General features: G+C 39.8%; 2 protein-coding genes and 1 long non-coding RNA gene across 3 annotated transcripts in view; 1 reads left to right on the top strand and 2 right to left on the bottom strand.

Annotated features, from left to right (window-relative positions):
• The window catches only part of LOC111195152 (uncharacterized), a 52,915-nt gene extending 31,631 nt beyond the window's left edge, over nt 1-21,284 (bottom strand). The window contains exons 1-2 of the long non-coding RNA XR_002651492.2: nt 21,045-21,284; nt 19,940-20,066 (exon numbers count right to left, since the gene is read on the bottom strand). This is a non-coding gene — a long non-coding RNA (uncharacterized LOC111195152). The remainder of the gene's footprint in view (nt 1-19,939; nt 20,067-21,044) is intronic.
• A 1,126-nt stretch (nt 21,285-22,410) lies between these two features.
• Nucleotides 22,411-25,766, bottom strand: fgf20a (fibroblast growth factor 20a). Its single transcript, XM_007232597.4, has 3 exons — nt 24,619-25,766; nt 23,891-23,994; nt 22,411-23,599 (listed from the first exon to the last, which is right to left on the bottom strand). Exons 1-3 carry the CDS (start codon nt 24,875-24,877, stop codon nt 23,354-23,356), a joined length of 609 nt encoding a protein of 202 aa, XP_007232659.1. The 5' UTR covers nt 24,878-25,766; the 3' UTR covers nt 22,411-23,353.
• A 657-nt stretch (nt 25,767-26,423) lies between these two features.
• The window catches only part of micu3a (mitochondrial calcium uptake family, member 3a), a 45,097-nt gene continuing 44,423 nt past the window's right edge, over nt 26,424-27,097 (top strand). The window contains exon 1 of the mRNA XM_049472218.1: nt 26,424-26,562. The gene's annotated coding sequence lies outside the window, so the exon portion shown is untranslated. The remainder of the gene's footprint in view (nt 26,563-27,097) is intronic.

Below are 27,097 nucleotides of genomic sequence, written 5' to 3'. Positions count from 1 at the left end.
AATTGTTATATCAGCTTTACAGGATGGTAAAGGTTCCTTGAACCCTTTAAAGGGTTCTTCACACTGACAGCTTATAAGTACAACTGACTGTCTAGGCATAGCTGAGGTCCCGTTTGAGAACCATGGAAGAATAGAACCTTTAGAACCCTTTAAAACCTTTTAATTGATGATTCATTATAAAACCATTTTTGTTTTAAAGTTTTAAAGAACCTTCACAGAATAAAATGGTTCTAGAAAGAGTCTGAATGGTAGTAAATGTCCTTTAAAGCTCCAAACAGAAAGACACTACCTCAAACTAAATGTAGAGTGTTATAGCAGGGGTTCATTACTTGGGGGCTGCCACCCCCAAAGACAAAAGGGTCCTGACGTAGACTCTGGGAGGTTGAAAGAGTGATACTATACTGCAAAGTTTACTTTTTATTTGATTATATAAGACCAAGACTGTAGGCTACACAATGGCTTCACACTCACAAGTCCCCTTCAATCACTGAGCAGCACTTTGGGGACCGTAGGAAAAATTCCAGACAAAATGAGTAATAAATACATCTGTTAAACCTTCTTAAAATGTGAGGAAGTTTAACATCTTTATTCATTACTTTCCTTCTCTTGTGTTTTTACAACAATCTCTAAAATTATGCTTTAAAAGTGTCTTCAAACCAACATTTGACATCATTTTGAGGGGAATCAAGAAAGGTTCCTCTAAATCAGGGGTGTCCAAACTACGGCCCGCGGGCTATTTGCAGCCCGTTTCCTTTTTTGGAGCGGCCCGCGAGGTATTTTAGAAATAGAATGAAAGTTGTCCCGCTGTTAAGCAGGTTTTTATAATGTGAGATTCAAAGTTTGAACGCTAGGTGTCAGAAACGGCCAAAGAGTCTAAAAACGGAGAGGGTGCGCATTTCTAGCGCAGAAAAACGGGCCAAAGAGTCTAAAAGCGGAGAGGGTGCGCATTTCTAGCGCAGAAAAACGGGCCAAAGAGTCTAAAAGCGGAGAGGGTGCGCAGTTTTAGAGCATAAAAACGGGCCAAAGAGTCTAAAAGTTGCCGTAATTAAGGAGTTATATTAAGAGACATCATGAAATTAAACATCAATTTGAAAAATATTAGTTTACACAATACTGTCAAAGATAAAGATAGTAAGTCAAGTAAAATGGTGTGTAAATGAAATAATCAGGAAAATGTATTATTTACAGTGGTATATTTCATTATTTGTTTTATTACAGAGTCTGTGGCCCCTGACTTTAAATATATTTCTCCTTCTGGCCCCCAACAAAAAAAGTTTGGACACCCCTGCTCTAAAAGATCACTTCAGGAACCCTTTGTGACCCATGATGGGTGATCATAATGATGATGATCTCTAGGTAGGTGGGCAGTGCAAGTCTGTGTTTTGGTTCTTTGAAAACTAACCAGCTGGTGATGTTCTCCTCTATCTCTTTGATGTTGTGCTATCACCCGCTGTTACACACGCTAAAACACACAGTCATACACACACTCGCGCATGCACACACACGTCGGTGTTTAGAGCGAGTGAAAATCAGCACTGCGCCCGCATGTTGTGTTGTGTCTGCAGCAGGATTACTCACGCTGTTGCGGTCACTTTGACTCGGGGAATAATGAGTAGGTGATGGATGAGTGTCGGGTCCGACACGTGTTGGGAGTGTTTTGGGTGAGTGTGAGGTTAGATGATGGGAAAGTGTTCCGGATGTGTTTGGAAACTGTAATCATGGGTGAGTGTTGAGTAGGACTTAGGGTGATTAGGGTGAATTAGGAACTGAGCTGGTTGGATAAAACAGGGCAGGATAAATGACAGAGTTGGTTCTGGTAAGTATTTATATATCATTATCATCCAATCATCTTCTTATCCACTCTAATCTCCATCTGGTCAGGGTTGAAGGGGGAGGAGGCACTAGGCATGAATGCCCCTAGACTTGCACTGCCCACCTACCAAGAGATCATTAATATGATCACCCACCATGGGTCACAAAGGGTTCCTCAAGTGATCTCTTGGAATAACCTTTCTTGCAACAACAGAGTTGGGTTAGTTAAGCACCTTTATTTCTTTATCTTTCATCCATCTTTTTATCCATTCTTAATAGGCAGGGCTCTGGGTGGCACAAGAAAGGAGTACCACTGGACAGGTGCAAGTCCATTGCAGGGACCAGTCCATTGCCAAAACAGAATTGGGTCAAATATCTTTATCTTCCATCCATCGTCTAATCCACTTTGTCCTGGTTAGGGTTGCCAGAGCTTGCCTCCTCCAAAACGTGAAATCAGCCAGTCTCTTTCCAAGTAGCCAGAGCGCTCGGAAAAAAATGATGTACAGAGAGAGCGCCATTTACCCACTCAAAATGAGGGCAAGGCCAATTGTGCTCTCTCAGGGGTCCAGCAGCTGATGGCAAGCTACATGACTGGGATTCGAACTGGCAATCTCCCGATCATAATGGCAGCGCCTTAGTCCACTGGACCACTTGGAGCCCACATTCACCCTGGGCAGGGTGTACAGAGTACAAGGCGGGAACACTCACAGGCAGACTGACAATTCATTTTAGGGTGCCAGTCCATTTCAAAACTGATTTTGGCCAATTAAGTATCTTCATTTCATGATCATTTATTGATCTTTTTCACTTCTTCCTGATAAGGACATGTACCCTGTGGTTAACCCATTGCGACCCAGACCGGGATAAAGTGAAGAAGTGGTTTCTACTTGTTAAAAAAACACAAATCTGGTCAAACTCTTGCGGTCCCTGGTCTGGCAGAACAATGGTTTCCAAAACTGAAAGTTTTTTGCAGCTTTGCTCTCAGGGTAGGTCCAATTTAAATTGCAATGGTTACATTTTGCATTTTGCAGAAGTGGCCATATGAAAAGAAATTATAGCAGTATATTATATAAATTATAGCAGTATAGCCAATGCATGCGGCTTACACTGTTGTTCATGTTTTTTTTTTACTCGTGCATTGTTGTGTTTGTGTAGCAGTTACTGCAATTACATAGCAATCAATCACAGTTGCTGTTGTGTGCATTGCCATGACACATAGTTCAATTTCTTGGGAGGTGTGAGGTATATGTAGGGCATGGGTATACTACAGCATATCTGACTACAGCATAAGCCTGGTTAAATTCAAGTTACCTTGGATTGGTACTTGTTATTCATCTTGTTAGTTACTTTAGCATCATAGCTTTAGTGTAAATTTGAAGAAGACAACTTTAAACACCAAACATGGATAGAAATCATACCTTCGCACCAGGATAGTCGGTTGCTTATACTGCCTTTAGCGATGAATGTAGGACATACTGCTAGTTAGCTTATAACCAGGCCTCCCTGAAATGCAATTCTGTCTGTGTGTGTGTGTGTATGTGTGCTCACACGACCTCTGTGACTGTCTCATTCATATTTTTCCGCGTATCTATTCTTTAGATCTCCCCATAGCTTCCTTGCATTAGTCTCGTCTGAAATTACCTGCATTACCCAAGAATAGCTCTTATCTTCTTTTCTCATCCCAGACTAGCGGATGGAGCTTAATGTGGCTCTAAAAGGCTCTTCCCCAGGCCTACATGATACCTGTCCTTACCTGGGCCCCTTGTGGGCCCCTCTCTGGGCCCATTCTTGTCCTCCATCTGCCAGGGGTTCCCAGCCTCCCCAACCTCCGCTAAAGAGGCCCTATTGTTGGGCCGATAAACCCCGGCATTGTCCCGCGGCTCCGTGACACGCACACACCCCTGGGGGGGTATCGTCGTACCTCGGCCCCCTAGACCACCATCCAACACACCGCCACTTCCACTGCCCAGCCTGCCTCTTCTTTTTCTCTCTGCCCATTTCGCACAATTCCCTCCGGATCGTTCGCTCCATTTGGAGAGAAAATGAAAGAGGGATGAAGTTTTTGTTATGCCTGCCATTTCGCCGTCTATTTGTGGCGTCCAACAGGCCTTACCTCACCAGGGACAGTTCAGAGACAAAATCATTCATCCTTTCCTTAAATATTCCTCAGCTGTAACACAATATTGTGTCAGGTCTCCTTGAGCTACCAAAACAGCTCAGAGTCATCAAGGCATGGACTCTCATGGACAAGACTTCTAATGGTGTCTTGTGGCACCTGGCACCAAGATGTTCCTGCAAGCAACAGATCGTTCTCTTCCTAGGTCTTCAAGGAAGTTAGTTGCAAAGGTGGGCCTTCATTAGCTTTGGCAACCATGGAAAAGTGGTTTCCTTAGAGCACATAGACTATCAGTGTCAGACTATTTTCCAGGTTTTTTATCATCCATTACATACACTATATTGTGTCACCAAAACAGCTTTGGCTCATCAATGTATGGACTAGATCTTTGAAGGTGAAGGTGTACTGTTGTATCTAGTAGCAAGCAAGACGTTCCTTAAAGCAACAAATTTGTCATCAGTCCCTTGAAAATTAAACAGTGTTACGGTTGTAAATTTACTACTGTTAAATGTCAAAGGTAGTTTTCTTAAAAGGGCGAGGTTATCCCAATATCATAGGGTGCGCAGATCATTGAGGAAATGAGTAAAAATTAGGAAAACTGTGGACAACCAATTTTCTGTAAGAACTTATAAAATGGTCAGGATGTATCATCGGATATTAAGGAAACACTTTAGTTTTAGACACTGTTAAGTTTTTATTCTCTGCCCACTGCCAGTCTCCAGTTCCTTTTTCCACACCCCAGGTTGCCAGGTACAGAACACAATAGCAGGAAAATCGTGTGCTGCAGCCATTAAAGCAAGCAAGCATACAGGTTTAGCTGAAGAAGTGGAAAAATCTTAGCGGAAAAGCTTCAGCATGCATCTAAAAAACTCTATGACCAGAGTCAGAGTAAGATGAAAGTAAATATTGGCACAGATGGAGACAGCTTAGATCCCAGAAGAACCCACAAGATGCCACAGATGACAAGCTAGCTGATTTTCTCCACAGCAAGTAAGCAATGAGCTTCAGCTATGGTAACTAGGTAATTCATGTCAACATTTGCGTGAAAGCATTCATACTTTGTGGTATTAAGGCAGCCATCATTAAAGAGAGGTAGCTATCTAGATAAAGTGATCTGGACTATGCCAGTTAACGCATATAAGACATACAGTGTTGCACTACTTTCTCCAGTCTGAACGTCCACACCACTTTGCTGACCTCAAAGTTATCGTCCAGTCGGTCACGTCAGCGCAAAGTCAGAACTCACAGATGTCCCTGATGGTCTGAGTTTCAAAACCAATAAATCCATACGCAGCCCTGAGTCTGATCACTGCTGGCACATCGCCCATAGATCCACCCCCCCTAAGGGTAGTGAGGTGCTGTCAGGAAGACAGATGTTTTTAGCCGTCCTTTTCCTGCCTGATTGACAGCTGGCCAGATGCTTGGGGGACACTCAGCAATATCTGGGACCTTGCTGACTCTGCAGCATTGTGTAGGGGTTATTGGTTTGTATGGGGGTGTGTGTGCGCGTGTGCACATGACGGATGCGCACAGTCGCCCCTGGGGTTCCAGGCCTCGATAAATGCTGTGTCAAGTGGAATTAAGTTTTAATGATTTCAAATAGAAGGCGGGGCAAAAAATTGGATAGGGAAATATTGTGTGTGTGTGTGTGTGTGGGACAGTAAGCAACAGAAACTGAATAAGGGGAATATGGTGCCTGAGATAAAGGGGTATTTTAACGATGATACAAAATAAAATAACTATACAATTAAGGGCAAAGAACAACAGTAAGATACTGTTTTTATTATTTGATTAAATATGGTTACACTGTGAATAACAATGCTTTACTAACTATTACCATATGTTGTTGATGTAGGACACCACTAAACCTTGTTACAGTAAAGAATAGTATTTTTACACACGATTAGATGGCTATTGCATACATTTTTAATTGATTAACATATTTATTATCTAAATACTACATGATACTACACAATTTAATATTAAAATTTTAGCTGCCTTTGAATGTGAGAATTGTCTAGTTTGCTAATGCTAATAATCCTTGTTCATTAATGTACAACAACCAACATGTGTTGCGATATTACATTACATTAAGGCAATATTTTGTTAATTTCCATTGCTTAGCTGTCAATGAAAGCTGCTTGTCTTATGTTGTTATGTTTCATTATTATATGTTTATTTTTTCCTTATAAAAAAAAATAAATAAATAAAATGCTTCTCTGGAGAGCTTTTGTTTACATCCCTCCCCTGTCTTTCTGTTGCTCTCAGCCTATTCTCGCTTTTCCGTCCGTTCTTGGGCGCCTTATCTCCTTATAAGTGCTTTTTTTTCAGGCCTTGTCCCAATTCACTAGCCGGGGCAGCGATAGTGTATTGGACCGTGACCCTGACGACACAGGTTCGAGGAGCAGTGTGTTTATTCATTTATTTTTTTCCTTTTTCCTTGTGTTTACCTGCTTGGAGATCAACTGTTCTGCAATTGGGTTCAACAACCCTCTGGGCTGGAGAGCTACTACTGTGTAGCACTCCATCCCATTACACTGCATTTTCCGAAAAACAGATTTTTTTTGTAGCCCGCCAAGTAATGGCCAAACTTAATTTTCGGGCATGGCCTTCTGTCATTGGCTCTCACCGTCAATGTGTAGTCATTCCCTATGGGCTACATACAGGTATACTGTGTAACGGTTGACTGCCTGGCCTTGGTGTTAAAGGCTGTAAGAGCAAGTTAATGCTTTCTCTGCTGCTTAGTGTGGCTTCATGTTGGCTAAAGACCACAGTGATCACTTTTACACTATAATGTAGAATTATGCCCTTTGGAAAAGATGGGATCTGATGACATTTAAATTTGAGTATTAAATAAAAGTATTTACTTTTTAAAACAAGTAAAGAAACTGTAGAAATTTTGGTTAACATACCTGGACACCATTCAAAATCTCTGGAATTTATTCAAGACGAAGATAGATGATCACAAGCCATCAAACAAAGCTAACCTGTTTACATTTTTGCATCAGGAATAGCATAAGTACACCCAAAAGCAGTGTGAAAGACTGGTGGAGAACATGCCAAGACGCATGAAAGCTGATATAAAATCAGGGTTATTTCACCAAATAATGGTTTCTGAACAGTTAAAACATTTTTTAACATTTTTTCTCTTATTTTTTCCGAGCGTGTGTGTGTGTGTGTGTGTGTGTGTATGTGATGAGTATATGCTTTTAGATCTTAGCTCTCAAGGGCATCAGGAATTTCCCCTAATCACTCTGATATTCCTCCTCTTTACGTTCTGCTGCCCCTCCTCCTCTTTATCAGTCTCAGCCCCTCTCTCCCCCTCTTTCTCTCTCTCTCCTTTATGTCTGAGTCATTCCTCTCCCACTCCACATCTATTACAGAATCACTTTCACTATAGGAGAATTTAATTACATCTCTCTCTCTCTCTCTCTCTCTCTCTCTCTCTCCCTCTCTCTCTCACCCTTCACCCATACTATCCATGGTTTGAAGAATGTGTGTGGGGACATGCTAAGGAATGTGATGAACACTATGAGACGTGGATGACATCAACTTCAAGTGTTCATCAGTTGGAACTGAGGAACAGCAGTGAGTTAGCAGGTTAGGCCAGTGGTCCCCATAGACTTTGTCATCCCCATTCCCATAGTATGTGTCATGGTTTCATCTACTCTTCTTCTAATCATACCATCATCTCCAAAACTCTTCCTCTACACCACCAAATCATCTGCTCATCCCCTCATCTCCACCATCCCAATCATCTCTATTCATCTTCAGCTCGGGCCCTCCCATACTCTTCATAAAGATTCCTTTCCACCACCACATCATCACTCCTTATCTCAATCATCTCCATCTATCCACATCTCCACCACCACATCATTTACATAAATTCTCAGCCCTACTCTTCTATACTCCCCACCACACCATCTCCACCCCCACATCATCTCCATTACTTCTTATGTCCATCACTTTTTATCTCCATCACCCCTTCATCTTCATTTATCCTCATCCACCATCCCAATTGTGTCCTTTACTCTTCAGTTCCACCACCCAAATCCTCTCTATCAATTCTCATCTCCAAGACTCAATCCAGATCTCCATCAAAAGTATCTCCATTAATCCTCATCTCAACCAATCTCTATCAATCCGCATCTCCACCGTCCTAATCATCTCCATCCCATCATCTCCACCCAAACACAATCATCATCTCTATCATTTCTTATCTCTACCGTCCCTTCTTCACCACATCTCCACCACCCCAATCATCTCATCATCCATACCATCCCATACCATCTCTTTTGCCCCATTATCTGCGCCACCACAATCATATTCTTTTCATCCTTTTCATCACCCCATCATCTCTACCAGTCTTCTCTTTAATTTTATCACTCCTCCTCATCTCCTTCATTTTTCACCTTCATCACTCTTCATCTCTAAAATCCATCTATCATCTCCACCCTTCTATTTATCATCCACCCATCATCTCCTTTCTTCCATCATCTCCACAACTGCATCTCCATTATTCCATTAAGTCCATTAACCATCCTTTCCAACATTCTCATCATCTCCATTCTTCTATCAATCCTCCACCAATCATATTCTTTATTCCATCATCTCCACCCTTCTTCTACTCCACCACCTCATCTCCATATCAAACCTTGTCTTCACTCCTCTTTTCCACCACTTCTTTTCTCCTCTGCCCCGTTACGTCCATTACCTCATCCCAAACTCGATTCTGGACCGAGGCCGATCTGAGTCCGTTAAACGATCCCTGTTTCACACATTAGCTGAATAAAAGTGTGAACTGGTGAGGGACCTGTCCTCTTCTCTCTGTGTCTCTCTTCTTTTCTCCCTTTCTCTCCCGTTTTTCTTATCTCCTGCCTCTCTGGCTCTGCCTGCTTTCTTTCTTTCTTCTGATCTCCCGCCTATCCTCTCTATCTTTCTCCATCTCTGTCTTCTCCTATCTCCTTGTTTCTGTTTTAGTCTCCCCTGATGTTCTCTTTCAATTCCCCAGCTCCCATCCTTCTCTCTCTCTCCCTCTCTCTCTCTCTCTTTTTCTCTCTATCTCTCCCTCGCTCTCTCTAACCCGCATCCTCTCACCTCTTCACTGCACTTCTCATCTCGTCGGTTGCGTCTGCCTTTGATATCTGAGAGTGCCGTGGCTCCTTTGCAAACAATGCCCCCCTGTGTGTGTGTGTGTGTGTGTGTGTGTGTGTGTGTGTGTGTGTATGTGTGTGTGTGTGTGCGTGTGTGCGTGTGTGTGTGCTGCTTGGTTCCGAATTCACTGCCTCGCAGTTCAGTCTGGAGGCTCAGTGACCCGTTCCAGATGCACTCAGGCAAAAACAGTGTAATCTCTCGTCCTGGTGTTTCGGCTGTTAGTAGGTAACACCAAGATCACCATCGAAGAAGCCTGACTACATATGTGTGTGTGTGTGTGTGTGTGTGTGTGGCTAGTTAAAGATCAGACCACACCATAGCAGAGAACTGAGAGGCTAAGTGGGACAAGAAGATAATAATCTGATATCTTAAGCCCAGAAGATCTTTTAACATTCTTCAGTAAAGGTCCCTGGGAAAAGACCCGTTCTCCAAAATAAGACCAGCTCTTAACGCAGCAATCGGAGCGTTTTCCTTTACACTGTAAACGCTACGTCACTTCTTGCTCAAATAACATTAGTGAACTTTACTTATTTCACAATATTCTAATGATTTAACTCATGTAATTGTAGTAAAGTTCTTATTTAGTAAAGTTCAAACTTGCACGACTATATACGTTTGAGTAAACTACACTCAATCATCCTGTTAACCCATGCATCTTACCTATTCCTTTATAGAATTATTTATATATACAGCTCTGGAAAAAAAATAAGAGACCACTAAAAATGAAGAGCTTCTTTGATTTTTACCAAATAGAAAACCTCTGGAATATAACCAAAAGTAAATTGAATTAAATTCAACTTAAATGTAGTTTAAATAAACTTAATTCAGTTGAACTGAACTAATCTGAATTTAATGGGCTAAACTGAATTTTGTTTAACTTGTTTACATTTTAAACTAAACTCAACTAATCTAATTCAAGCCAAGCATTTTATAGAATTGAAGTGAACATAGTTAAATAAAACTAACTGATTTAGTTTGAACTAAAATAAATTACGTTTTGATTGACTCAACTGAACTGACTGGATTAAATTGGACTTAACTGAACTGATTTACTTGAACTTACGTGAACTAATTTGAACCTTACCTAGCTGAACTGAACCCTTTTTATTGAAAAGTACTCATTTGAGTTCAACTGAATTTAGAATTGCTCTGAATTTAGATTAATTACACTCACTTAATTAACTCACAGATTGACTGAATTTACTGAATTAAAGAGCAAGGAAGAACTTAATGGATTTTATTGAAACCAAACAAAACTGAACTGAATTCAGTTAAACTGAATTGAACTGAGATCATGTGAACGCTACAATTATCCAGGAATGAATTTAGAACAAGTACTCTGATTACATGTTCTGAACTTGTACGCCCATTCATATTCACACACACAACATAATCTCAACACAAGGAATGTGTGTTCAACCTTGTACAGACGTGTGTGTGTGTGTGTTTAAGAGTGTGTAAGTGTAAGTGTGAGTGTGAAGGAAAGCACCTTCTTTTGATTGAGTTTTTGTTTGATCATCAACAGTGTCTATGTCAACAGACGTGCACGCGCGCGCACACACACACACACACACACACACACACACACCCTGAGGCTGAGCACTCTGCACAGAGGAGGTGCGAAAGAGGGGTCATACTCATACCCCCCAACACACACACACACACACACACACACACACACACGTCTCTATCCGAGTTGTTCATGTCCCGTGCTGAGCGATGTGTTTGTTTTTACACTGCAAAGCTCAAGTTGACAAGGCTTGTACTTGTCAGAGCACACACACACACACACACACACCGATACAAACTCTTACTTATCACTTATTATTTTCTATTCAACAATGCACATTATGTCCGAATGTCATCCTGTCTAATCAATATATTCAACTCTTAAGTGTCATAAAGATTCATTGTTTTGTTTCTCAATTAAACTCGATAAATGGATGTTCTTGTGTCTAAGGGCTCTTTGGGTCACTGAAATCAATCTCAGACACCTGTGATGATAATTAGTTTGCCAGGTGAGCCCAATTAAAGGAAAGCTATTTAAGAAGGATGTTCCACGTTATTAAGCAGGCCACAGGTTTCAAGCAACATGCTGCCAAAAAGCGTCAAATAGTGCAATGCCTTGAACAAAGTATGAAAACATTAGATGTTCCACGAAAACCTAAGAGTGATCATCATACTGTGAGGAGATCTGTGGCTGATTCAGAGCACAGACGGGTTCGTGCAGATAAAGGCAAAATGAGGAAGGTTTCTGCAGCTGCTAACATGCCATTACAAACCAGCAAACAGATATTTAAATGTGCTGGTGCCTCTGGTGACATTAGTTTGTTTATTTTGACCAAATAAACTTGAATACTTATGATTTCACTAATCAATGACCTGAGAGGGGGTGCTTTTTCTGGTGGGGGTGCTGAATGCATGTGTGTCCAACTGAACATCGAATTACTGCAGCCGAAAACAACTGACCTTTCTGTCCATTTTGCATCTTCAGTTCATCTGGTTCAAATTCTTGGGTTGTTATTAACCATCTACGTTACATATGATGTAACCTAACCATCGTTAAGTTAGGAACTTGTTAGCTGGTGCTTAGCCTTTAAGGGAAAGAGTTGGGAAGTTGAGGATGAGGTGGGTGGTGATTATCCAACATTCTGCCCTCACTAATGCTCTTAGAAGCAAAATACAATCAAATCCTCACAGCAGCAGTTAGCAACCGACTGTCAACCAAATGTTAAGGTAAAAACCAAAGATCTAAAGTTGATCAGACTGTGAAATGCTGTAGATCATGTTTATGAAGAATTAAGAGAGTGTTTTTATTTGTTTAAGCAATGCAACCACACACACACACACACACACACACACTTGAACAGGTTGAGAGATTAGTCACATTTGATCAGGATCACAAAACTGCAGAAACATCACTGCTTGTAGTCATATTACGATAGCTCAGATTGTCAGTGATCTCTGGTTTTCCCAGCCAGGGAATTTCCTCCTATTCCCCTTTAAAGGTGTGTGAGTGTGTGTAAGTGTGTGTGTGTGTGGCTGTATGCTATATCATCAAACATGTCTTTACCTTCACACACAGACCACAGAATGTCCCACAGACCCTACACACACAGTGGTAGAGAGAGAGAGAGAGAGAGACAGAGAGAGAGAGAGTATCTCACTGTGGGCGTGCTACAGCTTGCCCTTTTACGTTCTCTCTCTCTCTCTCTCTCTCTCTCTGTTATCTATAATTGCTGTACACTTGTGTGTATGTCGGACAACATGCACACACAACACATACAAAAAGAGAAGAGAATGAGAAATGAGGGGAAAAACGGGAAGAGAAATTTGAGAAAGATGAATAGAGAGAAAAATAGTAGAATGAAAGAAAATATAATATGAAAGAATGCAGAGAAAAAAAAGAAATCAGAACAGAAGAGAAGGCAGGAGAAAGCAACAGAAGACAAGAGAAAATATAAGAAGAAAAAATAACAAATGAGAAGAGAAAAAAAGAATGAAAAGAAGAATAGAAAGTTTAAAAAAGAGGCAAAGAAGGTTAAAAAAGAAAAGAAGAGGCAAAGAGAAGAAATATAAAGAGAAGAATAGAAAGGAGATTAAAAAATATAGTAGAAGAGATGAGAAAATGTAAGAAGAAAATAGAAAAGTCAAGAAAAATCTAGAGAACAGACAAGAAGAGAAGTGATTAGAAAAAAAGAGAAGAAAAATGAAGAAGGAAAAAAACTCAATTAATGAGGAAATAGAAAAGAAAAAATCAAAGAAATAAGAGAAGAAGAGAAGTAGAATATACGAATAAAGAAACCAGATAAGGGAAGATATGAGAAAAGGGAAGAGAACAGACGAAATGAATGAAGAAAGAAGACAAGAGAAAAGAAGACAAGAAAAGAGAAGTGACGAGACAAAAAAGAAGAAACAGATAGAGAAAAAAGAGATCAAAAGAAAAAAGAGAACAATAGGAGATGAGAAAAGATGAGAAGTAAAAAGAGACTAGAAGGTGAGAAGGAAAAGAAGTACAAGAGACTAGAAGAAACATAAGAAAAGAGAGAAGAAGAGAAGAGATGAGATAAGATGAGATGTAAAAAGAGAAAAGAAGAAGAGAAAAGAAGAGATGAAATGAGAATAAGAAAAAAGAAGAGAAACTTCATTTTGGACATCACCATCCTTTTAAAAAGTGACTCACTCTCACTCTCTCTAACTCTCTCTCTCTCTCTTTCTTTCTCTCTCTCTCTCTGTTTCTCTCTCTCTCTCTCTCTTTCTCTCGTCCCTGATGTCATTAGTAACTGATGGCTTTATTCTCATTAAGAATTTAGCGGTACACTGATGGCCGAATGTGATGTATCGACGCACTCAGTGTCCTCAATAACACATACAAATGAGTTCCTGCAAGAGTGGGTGGCCCCATGGGAACCAGCTGTCAATCAAACCAAACCCAAAGGCATAGTGTAAGCTCTCTCTCTCTCTCTCTTTCTCTCTTTCCCTCTCTCTCTTTCTCTCTTTCTGCAGAACCGTTAAGATGTTTAAGACCCCCGTCTCTAACCAACTACTGTAATTGCTGATTAAACACCCTCATTTCTGGCAACTATCCTGCTCATATTTGTACAGCAGGTTTTTAGGTCCAAATGGGGTCAGATGTGGCCCTTCATATTTTGACCCTGAAACTTGGACTATCTTTAGCGATAAATCCAGCAATAAATGTAGTAATGAATCTGTCTGAGAGCTGTGAAGGCCTTGTCGTGAACTCTTTAACACACTCCCCCAAATCCTGGTGTAATGATCTAGAGAGCCATCGCATAAAACAGTCAGTCACCCCTAGTAGTGATATGAGGGACACTAAGGGCATTTTCAAACCAGCACTATTTGGTCTGGTTAAAGTGAACACTGGTTTGTTTGTACCCTTAATGCGGTTTGATGAAGCAGGTGTGAAAAAAGTAATTGCATTCTGTCTCAAACTAACTCTGGAGTGGTGAGAATGTGATCCGGTCTTGATCTGTCCAAATCAAACATACTTTTATTTGATAAACTGCTAATAAAGCCCTATCCCGACAGGATTAGTTTCTCAGGGGGTTCTAGGGTAATTTTCTCTTTTATAAGACGATCCTCTGTGATTTTATTCCCGTCCAGAACGATCATGTACATGTTTTTCTCAGACGTCCTCTGAGAAAATTACAGGCTGTATTATCTACTGTTTTTCTCTGAACTCCATGGTTCTCCGGTAATTTTAGTCCCGTCCGGACTCACATCTCTGAGTTTTGTCACCTCACGTTTAATAAAATAGCTATTTGTCCACTGCTAGACAGACACCGTAATTACACTGTAATTTGGGTGCACATTTCCACGGAGATCCACGTAAACACAACAGTGAGTGGAAATGGAGGAGCTACTGAACGCAATGTCATGTGACCAAAAAGCCAAAAAACTTACTGGTCCTCTTGTTTTTTCAATTGCAGTCCGGACGTAAGAGTAGAAGTGAGAAATATTTTTCACAGAAGTCGCAGTTTAATCAGATTTATTAGCCAGATAACGCTAATTACCACAGCTATGACCAAATGCTGTCTCTACTGCTCCATGCTGTTACATGTGCGGTCTGAGCTACGTTCACTGCTTGCAGCCTCTGCTCAAAGCAGTTAAAGCAGATGAGATGTGAAATCAAACCAAACAGAAGGAGAAAACGATCTAAATAAATTAACTCATCAACTGATTCGGATCATAGAAACCAACTAGAGGTATGAAAACGCCCAAACAACTAATGCTAATGCTTATCCACACAGCAAATGTCTTCACCAGGTTGCAACACTTGATTGAACTATCCCGTCACCGGAATTATGGCCATTTATCGAGCATTTATTCAACCTGCTATAATGCTAGCTAGCATTGGTATTAGCTTATTACCTGTTAGCTACATTAGCCTTGTAGCATTAGCCTTACATATTAATGCAAATTTTAGCTGTGCTCTTTTTGTGTGGGTGAAGGAGAGCTGTGGGAACACCTGTGCAGTTTCTACTCGGGCCACAAAGACATGCAGGTGAAAGATCAGTCACTTCAACACCTGCCATAGAACAACAAGAGCGCTAGAACATTCTCCTTCATGATGCAACACACACACACACACACATATACACACATTAACACACACGCTGCTCTGAAGCCTGTGTTCCACTATGGGGAAAACCCCAATATGCACTTGTGTGTTAGTGTGTTTTACTGTCTTTTACTGTGTGTGTGTGCGTGTGTGTGTGCAGACATGCTCCCAGTCAGGACAACCCCTGGCTCACCATCACAGAGATTTGGAGATCATACAGCCACACACACACACGCACACACACACACAGAAAGCAAGATATGATCACACAGTTCTTCATACACATACACACACACGCACAAAAACACACACTCTTTATAGTGTACACACACAGAAATCTGGTCACTGTGTGTATTATGCAATGCCAGATCCTATACCGGTTCTGATATAGATATTGTAGGTTTCTAAGCTGAAGATGGTCCCATCTTTTTTTTTTCATTCCTGTTACCAAAACTCATGTGACATTTAAAAAGCATGTTTAAAATCAAGTAGACTAATTCCTTTGTTTTTCTTTCAAGAACATCTTTATTTTAAAGAAATGGTTTACTGCATGTTGAAATAAAAAATCACTATATATGCATACACATTGTATTTTTATAGAAGATGCAAAGCTATTTTTATCTTTTCAAGAAGACCCAAACCTGAAACTGATTTAATGTATTATCAAATGGATAAATGACGAAAAAGCAGTTTACATCAACTAATATATACATTAATAAATCAATAAACCAGGGGACAATGCTCACTCCTGTTACTGGCACTCATTTTTGTTACTGGCACTCACTCCTGTTACTTTTTATGTTTTGACTAAAAGTAACAGGACTGAGTTTTTAGCATAGAACTAGCAAAAACATCAAATTTAGCTAAATGGTGGCTATGCTACTAGCATGAGGACACTGAGCACATTCAAGTGATTTTCCTAAAAAAAAAAAATGTTTAAAAATAACCAAATAAAATCTAGGAATTAATTTAGGTAATGTTGAGATTGAACTCCTCAGTTATAGTTAAAATAAGATCAAATATACTTTATAAACTTAATTGTGGTCTTCTCATGATCTTCAGAAAAAAACAGCTGATGTCACTTCCTGTTGTAGATGTGACTTGTAGAATGTCCTAGATGTTTCAGATGATCAGGGTAATGTGTTACGGTAACCCAGGGACACAACTAAAATGTGTATTTTAACTTAAATATTATGGATGTATTAGAACAAAAATCATAGATGGGATTTGGAATCACACAGCAATGCAAAAAATATATATTTCATGGTTTCAAGTTAGCAAGTTGGGAAAAATGCTATTGTTGTCAGTGTTCTAAGTAGTCTTTATTAATATTTTAAATTACATATCTTACTTTTGCAATTAGGTCAATGTACAAGACACTATGCTTAGTAATAAAATGTGTTTTAAAGCTGTTTTTTGTGCACATTTATACATTATATATATTTTCTGGGGACAGAAAAGGCACATATTCAGCAGAATAAGCTTTAAATCACATTATTGGTTATTAATCATATAATTATTGATTATTGTAAAAAATAATTACAGTATTATAAGGTATATATTAATGCCAAAGCATACTGTAATACTGGTCAACTAGCTTGGTCATAATGATTGACTATAGAATGGTCAGACTGGTCATAACTTTTATTAACTCTATCCCTCTTTCTTTCTCTTTTTCTCTCTTTTTTTCATGCAGGTACTCAGCCTTGATCACTCCTTTTATTTCTTCCCGTGAAGAGTCTGAGAGCCCCTATACTGAAACTGTATTTTGGAATGGCCACCTCATCCCATATAGTGTTTAAAAGTATCAGTTCCTTCTCAGTTCCTCGCCCAAACACACACACACACACACACACACACACACACACACACACACACACACACACACAGGGCCAGATGTGCTGACATGTAAGTCAACTCCTCTTAAGTGTCATCAAAGGAGATGAATCACAAAGAGCTGGAGAAGCTCTGAATGAAAAAAGGAAGTAAACTAAAGGAGGAGAAAAACAGAGCAGTAATTGCAGTGTGTGTGTCTCACACACTCAGACACACATACACATACACATACACATACACAGATAGACAGACAGACAGATGACTTCATAGTATTCTAGTGTCCACATACTTCTGAATGAACTTACACTGAGCAGCCATAACATTAAAACCACAGATCACTGAAATAAAGGTCATTAATACTCTGGTTTCAGTGGTGTGTATTAGTCAGCGAGTGAACAGTTGTCTAGAATAATTGTTTTTCATAATGGTTGACCTGACTATCATGATCATGCTGTTTTCAGGAGATCCTTGTGGCAATGATGATCATCATTCAGTAATTTATCCGTCAAGACAACCATACAATATACTTAAGTGACATCCTATTCTTAATCCATAGAGTTTAATATGATGTTGGTTTAACCTTAGCTGGGAAGAATTCTTCTGGGAAGTATTTCCACAAGGTTTAGGAGTGTGTTTATGGGAAAGTTTGACCCCTGATTCCTCAAGAAGCACTTTTTTGTGATAAGAAACTGATGTCGGTCTAAAGTCTAAAATCCGAACAGAATTAGTTTTTCAGGGGGTGCTGGGGTAATTTTCTCTTTTATGGGGGGGGGTCCTCTGTGATTTTATTCCTCTCCAGAACGACCATGTACATGTTTTCTGAATTATCTATTTTCTTAATTCATCACAATGGTGTTCTCCTGTATGTTCTCACTCATTCATCCATCAGATTCATCAAATCTTACAGTACAGCATACAATATCATTATTATATTATAGAGTATTATTATTATAGTAGATTAATACTTAAGTCATCCAAACTATGAAAAAAAATGAATTATGTCGTAAACAAAAAAGTGTTAAACAACACAGACTATGTTTTATATTTTACATTCTTCAAATTAGCCCTTGCTTAGATGACAGCTTTGCACATCTTGGCTGGATTCTCTCAGTCAACTTTATGAGGTAGAGTCACCTGGATTGGCTTTCAGTTAACAGCTGTGCTGAACTTTTTAAAAGCTAATTTCATGACTTTCTTGCCCTCTTAATGTGTTTGAGAGCATTAGTTGTGAAGTTATGAAGAGGTAGAGTTGGTATACAGCGAATAACCCTATTTGAGTAATGTTCTAATCCATATTATAGCAGGGTCTCAACAGGGCTGTTCCAGGAAAGGAAGAGCAAGAGTTACCTCTGTTGCACAGGATAAGTTCTTCAGAGTTTCCAGCCTCAAAAAGTTAACAGCACCCCAGATAAAAAAAACACCTAAATTCTTCACAGTGTACAATTTACAACGTCGGAAAATGTTTATATATTTTGTCCTTTTAACCAATGAATTTTGTGCAGTAAAAGTAATGCTGATCTAGGATCAGTGATCTGCATGAGTTTGGCCCTCAGGCACCGGCCCAGCCGAAAGCCCAGTAAAAGGCTACGGTGTGCAGGAACACTGGGTAAAGTTGCGTCCCGCCGTGTCACTCGAGAAGGTTTTCGCTCGGGTTGAAATAGCGTTGAGGTCAGTGCGTTTCTGTGTTCCGCACCGTACAAGCCTTTTAACAGCATGGGTGTCCATTAATAAGGTGGGCATGAAGAACAGAGAAAGAGAGCGAGAGAGAGAAAGAGTAAGAGACTGTGAGCAGTTGAAGCGTGAAATGGACAGTCTTTAACAGTGCATGCACTGCACTGACTCTTGGGGCTTTTTGGCATGAACTCTTAGAATTCTTCTCCCTTTTGTAGACACACGTGGATGTTTGTCCTGCAAACTTACACTGAACATGCCATGCCAGTCTATATACAGCTCTGGAAAAAAAGAGACCACTTCAGTTTCTGTATCAGCTTCTCTGATTTTGCTATTTATAGGTTTATGTTTGAGTAAAATCGACATTGTTGTTTTATTCTATAAACTACAGACAACATTGCTTCCAAATTCCAAATAAAAATATTGTCATTTAGTGCTTTTAATTGCGGGAAATGAGAAATGGCTGAAATAAAAAAAAACATATCAAGAGTTCAGAAATCAATATTTGGTGGAATAACTCCAACTTTTTAATCACAGTTTTCATTTCATGCATCTTGGCATCATGTTCTCCTCCACCAGCCTTACATACTGCTTTTGGATAACTTTATGCCTTTACTCCTGGTGCAAAAATTTAAGCAGTTCAGTTTGGTTTGATGGTTTGTGATCATCCATCTTTCTCTTGATTTTATTCCAGACGTTTTCAATTTGGTAAAATCAAATAAACTCATAATTTTTAAGTGGTCTCTTATTTTTTTCCAGAGCTGTATGTAATATTTTTCATTTAGAGATTATCAATGTAGTACTATAAGAATTAATAACTTATCGCTAACATCCATGCACTTGTTTTTAGTGTTCTAATCTACTAAAAGTGTCTTATTGTATCTCAAGTAAGTTGCCAGTAAGTACATTTTGTTTTTCTCAGGAAATAAAACATTATAACAAGCAATGATGGATCACTTATGGATCAAATGAACCAAGTAGGCACTAAAATGTGACTGGTAAAGCTTTCAAGACACAGATTGGAAAGAGATAATCATTACTTTAGAAGACGCAATTGCTTTTTTTTATCTATTTTTATATATTTTGTCTAGTTCCTAAAATCATGGTACCTCTGAGAAGAGTCCAGTATAGCTAAGTAGTACATTTGTCATAAAGTGGAAAAGTGCCATACGTTGTGAAATGCAACCTCTAGGTTTTAAATGAATGAGCCTTTTTTTTTTCACCTGTTTTCAGTAATATTGGAGACAGTCGTTTTGGTAAGTACTGACCTCTGCATACTGGGAACACCACACAAGCCCTGTCTGATGTTATGGAAATGTTCTGAATCAGTTGTTCAGCCGTAACAGTTGGGTTCCTTGGTTCTCAATGTGTCTCAGATTCTCATTCTTGTCCACACTGTGAAAAGAGCATTGTAAAATGTACAGTAACTTCCTGACAGGAATTAGCTAGTAGGTTGCTGTAGTACATTTTTTAATATCCTATGTATACTGTACACTTAATCCCAGTACCCCTAAAATACATTTTTTTATTTTAGTATTAATCACAGTGCTTATATTACTATCATAGAAACAGGCTGCTGTATTACAGTATCACAGTAAATATCAGAGTACTTTAAAATGCAATAATATTGCAGTCATTTTAACACTGCAAATTTGTATTGAGTGTTTTTGTCACAAATTTATTCATAAATGAAGCTAGCTAGCTAGCACACAACACACGCAGCTAGCAAACCAACACATACAGCTAGCACACTAACACAAGCAGCTAGCTAGCTAGTTAGTTAGCACACCAACGCACACACAGCTAGCACACCAACACACGCAGCTAGCTAGCACACTAACACACGCAGCTAGCTAGCACACCAACACACACAGCTAGCACACCAACACACGCAGCTAGCAAACCAACACACACAGCAAGCTAGCTAGCACACTAACCCACGCAGCTAGCTAGCTAGAATACCAACACACGCAGCTAGCAAACCAACACATACAGCTAGCTAGCTAGCACACTAACACACGCAGCTAGCTAGCTAGCTAGCTAGCACACTAACGCACACACAGCTAGCACACCAACACACGCAGCTAGCTAGCTAGCACACCAACACACACACAGCTAGCACACCAACACACAAACAGCTAGCAATCCAACACACACAGCTAGCAAGCTAGCACACCGATACATGCAGCTAGCAAGCTAGCACACCACCACACACACAGCTAGCTAGCTAGCAAGCACACCAACACACAATATAGCAATATACACTGGCATACATTTGCTCAGTAATTTTTATACCAAAAAAATTATGCTATCACCTAATTGTTGCCAGCTCATAAAATTTATAAAAATAAATTTTATAATTTATATGCTTACTAGCTGAGGAGGGTGCCTCTGTACTGTCTCAGTGCAGTGTAGCTATCGTAGCTACGTAGCTAGCAGAGCAGTACCACAGAATAACAGCAGGGAGCCAATAAACACCAAGTTAAAGTACATTAATACACTCTACTCAAATAAATTGAAGGAAATAAAGCTTTAACTCCAATTTCATGCTTAATATCAGTTAGTATTTCTTTACAGACTGACTGTTTACCACTTGACAGATACTAGCTAAAAATGCTTGCTTAGCGTTAGCAAGCTAAGGTAACCGACCACTAACTAGCAAACATGTTTCTGTCTGTATTTGAAGAACTTCAAGTATATTTCTGCATCTATTTACAGTTATAGAGAATATGAGATGTACTACATAATTGCTAATTATTACTATATATATATATATACTATACTATTTTATTCTATAATGAGAATATGAGCTGTAAATAATGTAAAATATAGCATTCATAATGACAGATTCATGTTTAAGCTGCTGTAAATAGCTGTATTTTTACTGTAAACAAAGTATACACTTTCTACAGTAGTAATACGATGGAATATAGAAATTTGCTACAGTGCATTTTTCCTGCCTTCAAATTCAAATTCAAAAACTGACAGTTCACTATTAACCTAATATTTACAGCTCTGGAAAAAAATAGAACACTTCAGTTTCTGAATCAGTTTCTATGATTTTGCTATTTATAGGTATTTGTTTGAGTAACATGAACATTGTTGTTTTATTCTATAAACTGTGAACAACATTTCTCTAAAAATATTGTCATTTAGAGCATTTATTTGTAGAAAATGAGAAATGGCTGAAATAACAAAAAAGTTTTTATTTTATAAAGTTTTAAGAGTTCAGAAATTAATATTTAGTGCAGTAATCCTGGTTTTTAATCAGAGTTTTCATGCATCTGGGCATGTTCTCCTCCACCAGTCTTACACACTGCTTTTGGATAACTTTATGCCACTCCTGGTGCAAAAACTCAAGCAGTTCAGCTTATTATATTTCAGATGTTTTCAATTTGGTAAAATCAAAGAAACTTATAATTTTTAAGTGGTCTCTATTTTTTTCTCGGAGATGTAGATCCCTATTCTTCCTGTCACCTGTCACTGTTTTTTTTTTCATTATTATTATTCTGACAGCTGATTAATGCACTTGTCCTATTTTACCTCTATTGTATAGATTCACTGTATAAAACATCTGTTTGTAAGCAATTAAATAAAGGGACTTATGAACCTGTCCTCCTTACTTAACATCTACCCTAACGCCAGGCGTCCTTCACTGCCTAATCAGATCTCCAATAGCCTTTCACCTCTGACCAGTGACCTTCGGTATAACAGAAAGGAGAGACAGAAGCATGTGAAATCGTTTATCGAACTGTTTAATTCCCAAATGAACTCCAGAAACATTCTGTAAAGACCTTGCATTGTGACAAAAGGAAAACAAAGCGAACATGGATGACCAATCATGTGTGTGGACACAAACAGCATAGCAGGTTTTTTTTGCATTGTAATAATAAACCAATAAGAAAATACTTTCTTTCTTCAGTAGTGTCGTTATATTTCACTGTCTATAGTGGTAGAAAATAAATCCCTCTTGACGTCCTTTTTACATCTCTTATATAGCTGTAAAAATATACTTTGGAAATAAATAAATATATAAAATAAATATATGTTCTTGTTCTTTAAAGCATAAATTATGTACTTAAAAAAAGAAATGTTTGGTACAGGTTTATAGTCTCTGTTTAGTGTGAACAGCCAGTGTTTGAACAAAATATCGTCACAACAGCGCAGAATTCCTTCAGAAGCTTTCTAGAAGTTTCAGCAGTGACCATCCATTGGATGGCTTCTGTCACTTGACAAAGCAAAAGAAGCGATCAGTTTTGTCCAGAGTGCCTTAACTCAACCTAGAAGCTCAATTTCTGTCCAATATCCAGAACATTCCAGGGTCCCAATGTCCTTCGTTTGAGGAAAATTTGTGGTGTAGTACTAGCTAATCACCGCAGGACTCCTCGCCAATCCCTTCCAATCCAGGCTATCAATCCATTGGTCAACCTGACGTTGGTGGCCATTTTTCTCTTGTCCTTAAATTTGATGATAAGCCCTTAAGTTGTTGTCCCAAGTAAGCCAAACCACTTAGTGCTCTGTTACTCCAGCCCTCGCTCCAGACTTGACTCTGCCACAAATGTAAGCGAGGGTTCTCTCCTGGAGCTTCTCCAGGGCCTCCATACTCCACTTCCTTCTTCTGGAGCGGCCCTAGAAGTAGAAGTGCCGTTGCGTTTTTAGGTCCGAGGTGAGCGGGATCTCCGTCAGCTGTGGCCCAGAACCTCCTTGTAAAGCTCAGGTACCCGTTCCGGATCCACAGGCCGGGGTAGGAAGTGTGTGAACCTCTGGTGCCTCCGGGAACGGGTGCCGTCCCTCGACGTCCCGTCTTTGTTGAGTGCGACAAAGTAGTGCGGGCCTCGCTCTCCGTGTCGGTAGAGGTTGGACGAGTAGGTGTTGTACCAGTTTTCCTCAAACTGCTCCCGGAAGATGCACTCAGCCGTCAGCTTCTCCTGCAGAGAGAGAAAAAGGAAAAAGACAAAAGTTAGAAAAGGAAATCCACCAAACCAGTACCATCTAAAAGTGTTTTTTTTTTTTATATATTTTTTACCAGCCCCCTGCTGGCTGCTACAAGCAAGCACACTGTGCTGCCGACTTGACAAAAGCTCAATTAAGTCATGAATCAATGTAATAGCCGTATTATCCTGATGGGCTGCCTGGAACCCTGCCAGCTGCCAACGAAGGGAGGGGAGATGAGATTCAGCAACTCTGCTCAGAGGTTTAATGGAATTGGGGAGACTTACCGAGCCATAGAGTTGTCCTTTGCTGTCCATGCCCAGGTACAGGCCGCTGTCCACACCGCGGATGCTGACCAAGCCCACGGCGAGGCTGATGAACTCCAGAATGCCTGTAGGGAAAAGAGAGAGAGAGGCAGATGGTTAGTTTATAGGTTCTAGAGTCAACACAGAGAGGCAAGCTGTCAGGAATGGAAATGATCAATACTCCATTTCAGATATGGGGTTGTGAATAAATTGAATTATGAGATAATTACTAATATTGTTATTATTATTACTACTACTTCTCAATTACTAGTGCAAGTGACACTAATACTAATACTGGTTATATTATTATTATATTATTATTACTATAATAATACCACTAATGGGCCTAATACTTATGATCCTTACATACTATGAGCAAATGCTACTACTGAACTAATACTACTACAAATACTACTGTTATACTATAAAAATAACTGCTGTTATATGAATGATAACATTTCTACTTCTATATATGATTAACAAGTAAGCTTTCACTACTACTTATACTACGACGACTAATAATAATAAAAATAATAATAATAATAATAATAATAATAATAATAATAATTATTATTATTATTATTATTATTATTATTACTATATCATACTATACTACTATTACTATACTATATTATACTATGCTACTACTATACTATATCACGAATGATTAAAACATATTAATAATATTAATTGTATCTTTTGTATCTTACCGGTGGGGCTGTGGTCCTGTCTCGTGCCCTGCACGGTTCCGTCGGGCAGGATCTGAAGGTGGTGTCCCGTCCTGCAGTACAGCTGTCTGCGCCTGAGCGCGCCCTTCAGCAGCGCGAGGTCCGGAGCGGCGCTGCGCGAGAGCCTCTCCGCGGACACAAGCTGCTGCTGCTGCTGCTGCTGCGTGAGCGCGAAGTGCGCGCCTCCGTGCGCGAGACCCTGCACAGCCGCGTGCGCGCCCGGGAAACCCAGCGCTCCCATCACCGCACGAGTAGGAACGAAGGGAATAAAGGGGATTGAAGAAGATAAGGAGTAAAAGCAGGTAGTAAAAGTTAGCGCGTGCCTGAGTTGTGTCTAACTGCGCTGCTCACGCGCTTCTGAAGGCTCGGAGTGCTCCTCGCGCGCTTAAGTACGGTCCATATGTAAATGTCCTCTTGACGTATGCAAATGAGCCCCTTTATAGCGCTCGCGCTCTCTGTTCTCCGCGCTTTGGTGCGACATTAACTCCGTTTGATCCCTGCGCGCGCCTCCTTTGATGACGGGCTGTTTGGTCTCATCCTCGGTTCACGAGAGGGTGAAGTCAGGTAAACAGATAGCGGAGGCACGAGACCGAGGCTGGACTGAAGTAAACATGTAAACAAGTGTTACAGAGCAGAGCGTGCAGCGTGGATTCTGGTGGGTTAGCTTTATGTTGCTGTTTGTTGTTGTTTTTTTATGTATAGTTTGTATTTAAGGGTTTGATCATGCAGCAAGTGAGTGAGAGAGCGAGCAGCCCCGCGAGAGGGTGTGTGTGTGTGTGTAGTAGAGGTAGATGGAGGCAGGTGGAAGCCAAGGACGAAGAGAAATAGATGAGGGAGGAGCTTAGAGATAGAGAGAGAGAGAGAGAAAGAGAGAGAGGTACAGAAGGGGCAAAGACAGAGAAAGACTTTAGGATACAGAAGGGAGAGAGAGACATAGGGAGAGAGTAGGGATACAGAATGGAAAGAGAGAAAGATGGGGGAGAGAGAGGTTGGGATACAGAAAGGAGAAAGAGAAAATGTGATACAAACAAGAGAAAGTGAGAGAGAGAGAGAGAGAGCAGGAAAGAGAGAGACTTGGTTACAGAATGAAGGGAGAGAGATTGAGAGAGCAAGAGAGATTGGTACACAGATGGAAGAAAGAAAGCTGGAGATACAGATGGGAAAGAGAGGGATACAGAAGAGAAGAAGCGAGAGAAAGCGACATTGTAAGTCAGAAGAAAAAGAGACAGTGAAATAGAGAGACATTGGAGAAAAGAGAGAGAGATTGGAGTACAGAAGAGATAGAGAGAGAGTGAGTGATATTGGATACAGAAGAGAGGGAGAGAGAGAAAGGGAGAGAGGGAGGTACTGGGATATAGAAGAGAGAGAGAGAACTGGGATACAGAAGAGTGAGGAAGAGAGAGAGAGAGAGACATTGGGATACAGAAGAAAAAAGAGACACTGTAAGTCAGAAGGGCAGATTGGGTGTGCTGCAGAAGGGAGAGAGGAAAAAGTGAGAGTGAAAGAGAGAGAGAATGAGAGAGAGAGACATTGGCATATAGAAGAGAGTGAGAGGGAGCCTCAGGGATACAGAAGAGAACAAGAGAGACATTGGAATAGAGAGAGAGAGGAAAGGAGATATTGGAATGCAGAAAGGAGAGAGTTATTGGTATACAGAAGGAAGAGGTGAGAGATTAACATAGAGAGAGAGAGAGAGAAAGAGAGAGAGATAATCAGATGGGATAGGGAAGAAAAAGAGATAGAGGAGGAGGTAAATGTATTTTCTTTCTCATTCTCAGCTGCAGGTGCTGATTTATGTTTATTCTTATCCAGCTGTTCCATAAAGTGCAGTGTGCAGCCCTTCAGAACACACATCTGTCCAGCCCTCATCTTCTCTGAACCCTTCAAACACCTTCAGTGGAGAAATCAAAGGGCGGCAGATCAAAGGTGAGAAAGTTTAGAGCACTTAAGAAGAGCCTTTGACACAAAACACAGAAACTCTTTGAAGCTCCACTATTAAAGACTTTTTCTCTCTGTGTTCTCATAACTGTTCTCCTCTGCTGCTCTGATGATCCTCTATAGTTCAGATGATCTTCATAACCCAGCCCATGGTTCAATCATCTCAACAGTTCAACAGATACTGACCTCATTAACCCATTCATCTCCTTTGGTCTGTGTGTTCTCTGGGCTTGCCTGAGCACAGGTCTAATTAATGACTTAATTGTATTATATTAACCCATTCATGTCCACTACAATATGCTGCAATTAGTTTAATGAGGATTATACAGCTATGCATTGTATTAAACTGTACATCAGAGCTTTGAAGTTTGGATTACATGTGGTTTTCATGCTTTTATTCACTACTTATACTAATACTATTGTATTTCAATAAATATTAGACCCAAAAGAACTATATTTATCTATAAATAATTGATAAACATTGTTTTTTTTGCCATATAGTTTAGCATATTATTATCAACTC

This window comes from Astyanax mexicanus, chromosome 25 (genome assembly GCF_023375975.1).
Source record: "Astyanax mexicanus isolate ESR-SI-001 chromosome 25, AstMex3_surface, whole genome shotgun sequence".
NCBI classification, from domain to species: Eukaryota; Metazoa; Chordata; class Actinopteri; order Characiformes; family Acestrorhamphidae; genus Astyanax; species Astyanax mexicanus.
Note: the sequence above shows the minus strand (reverse complement) of the source record. Positions and strands in the feature narration are given on the sequence as shown.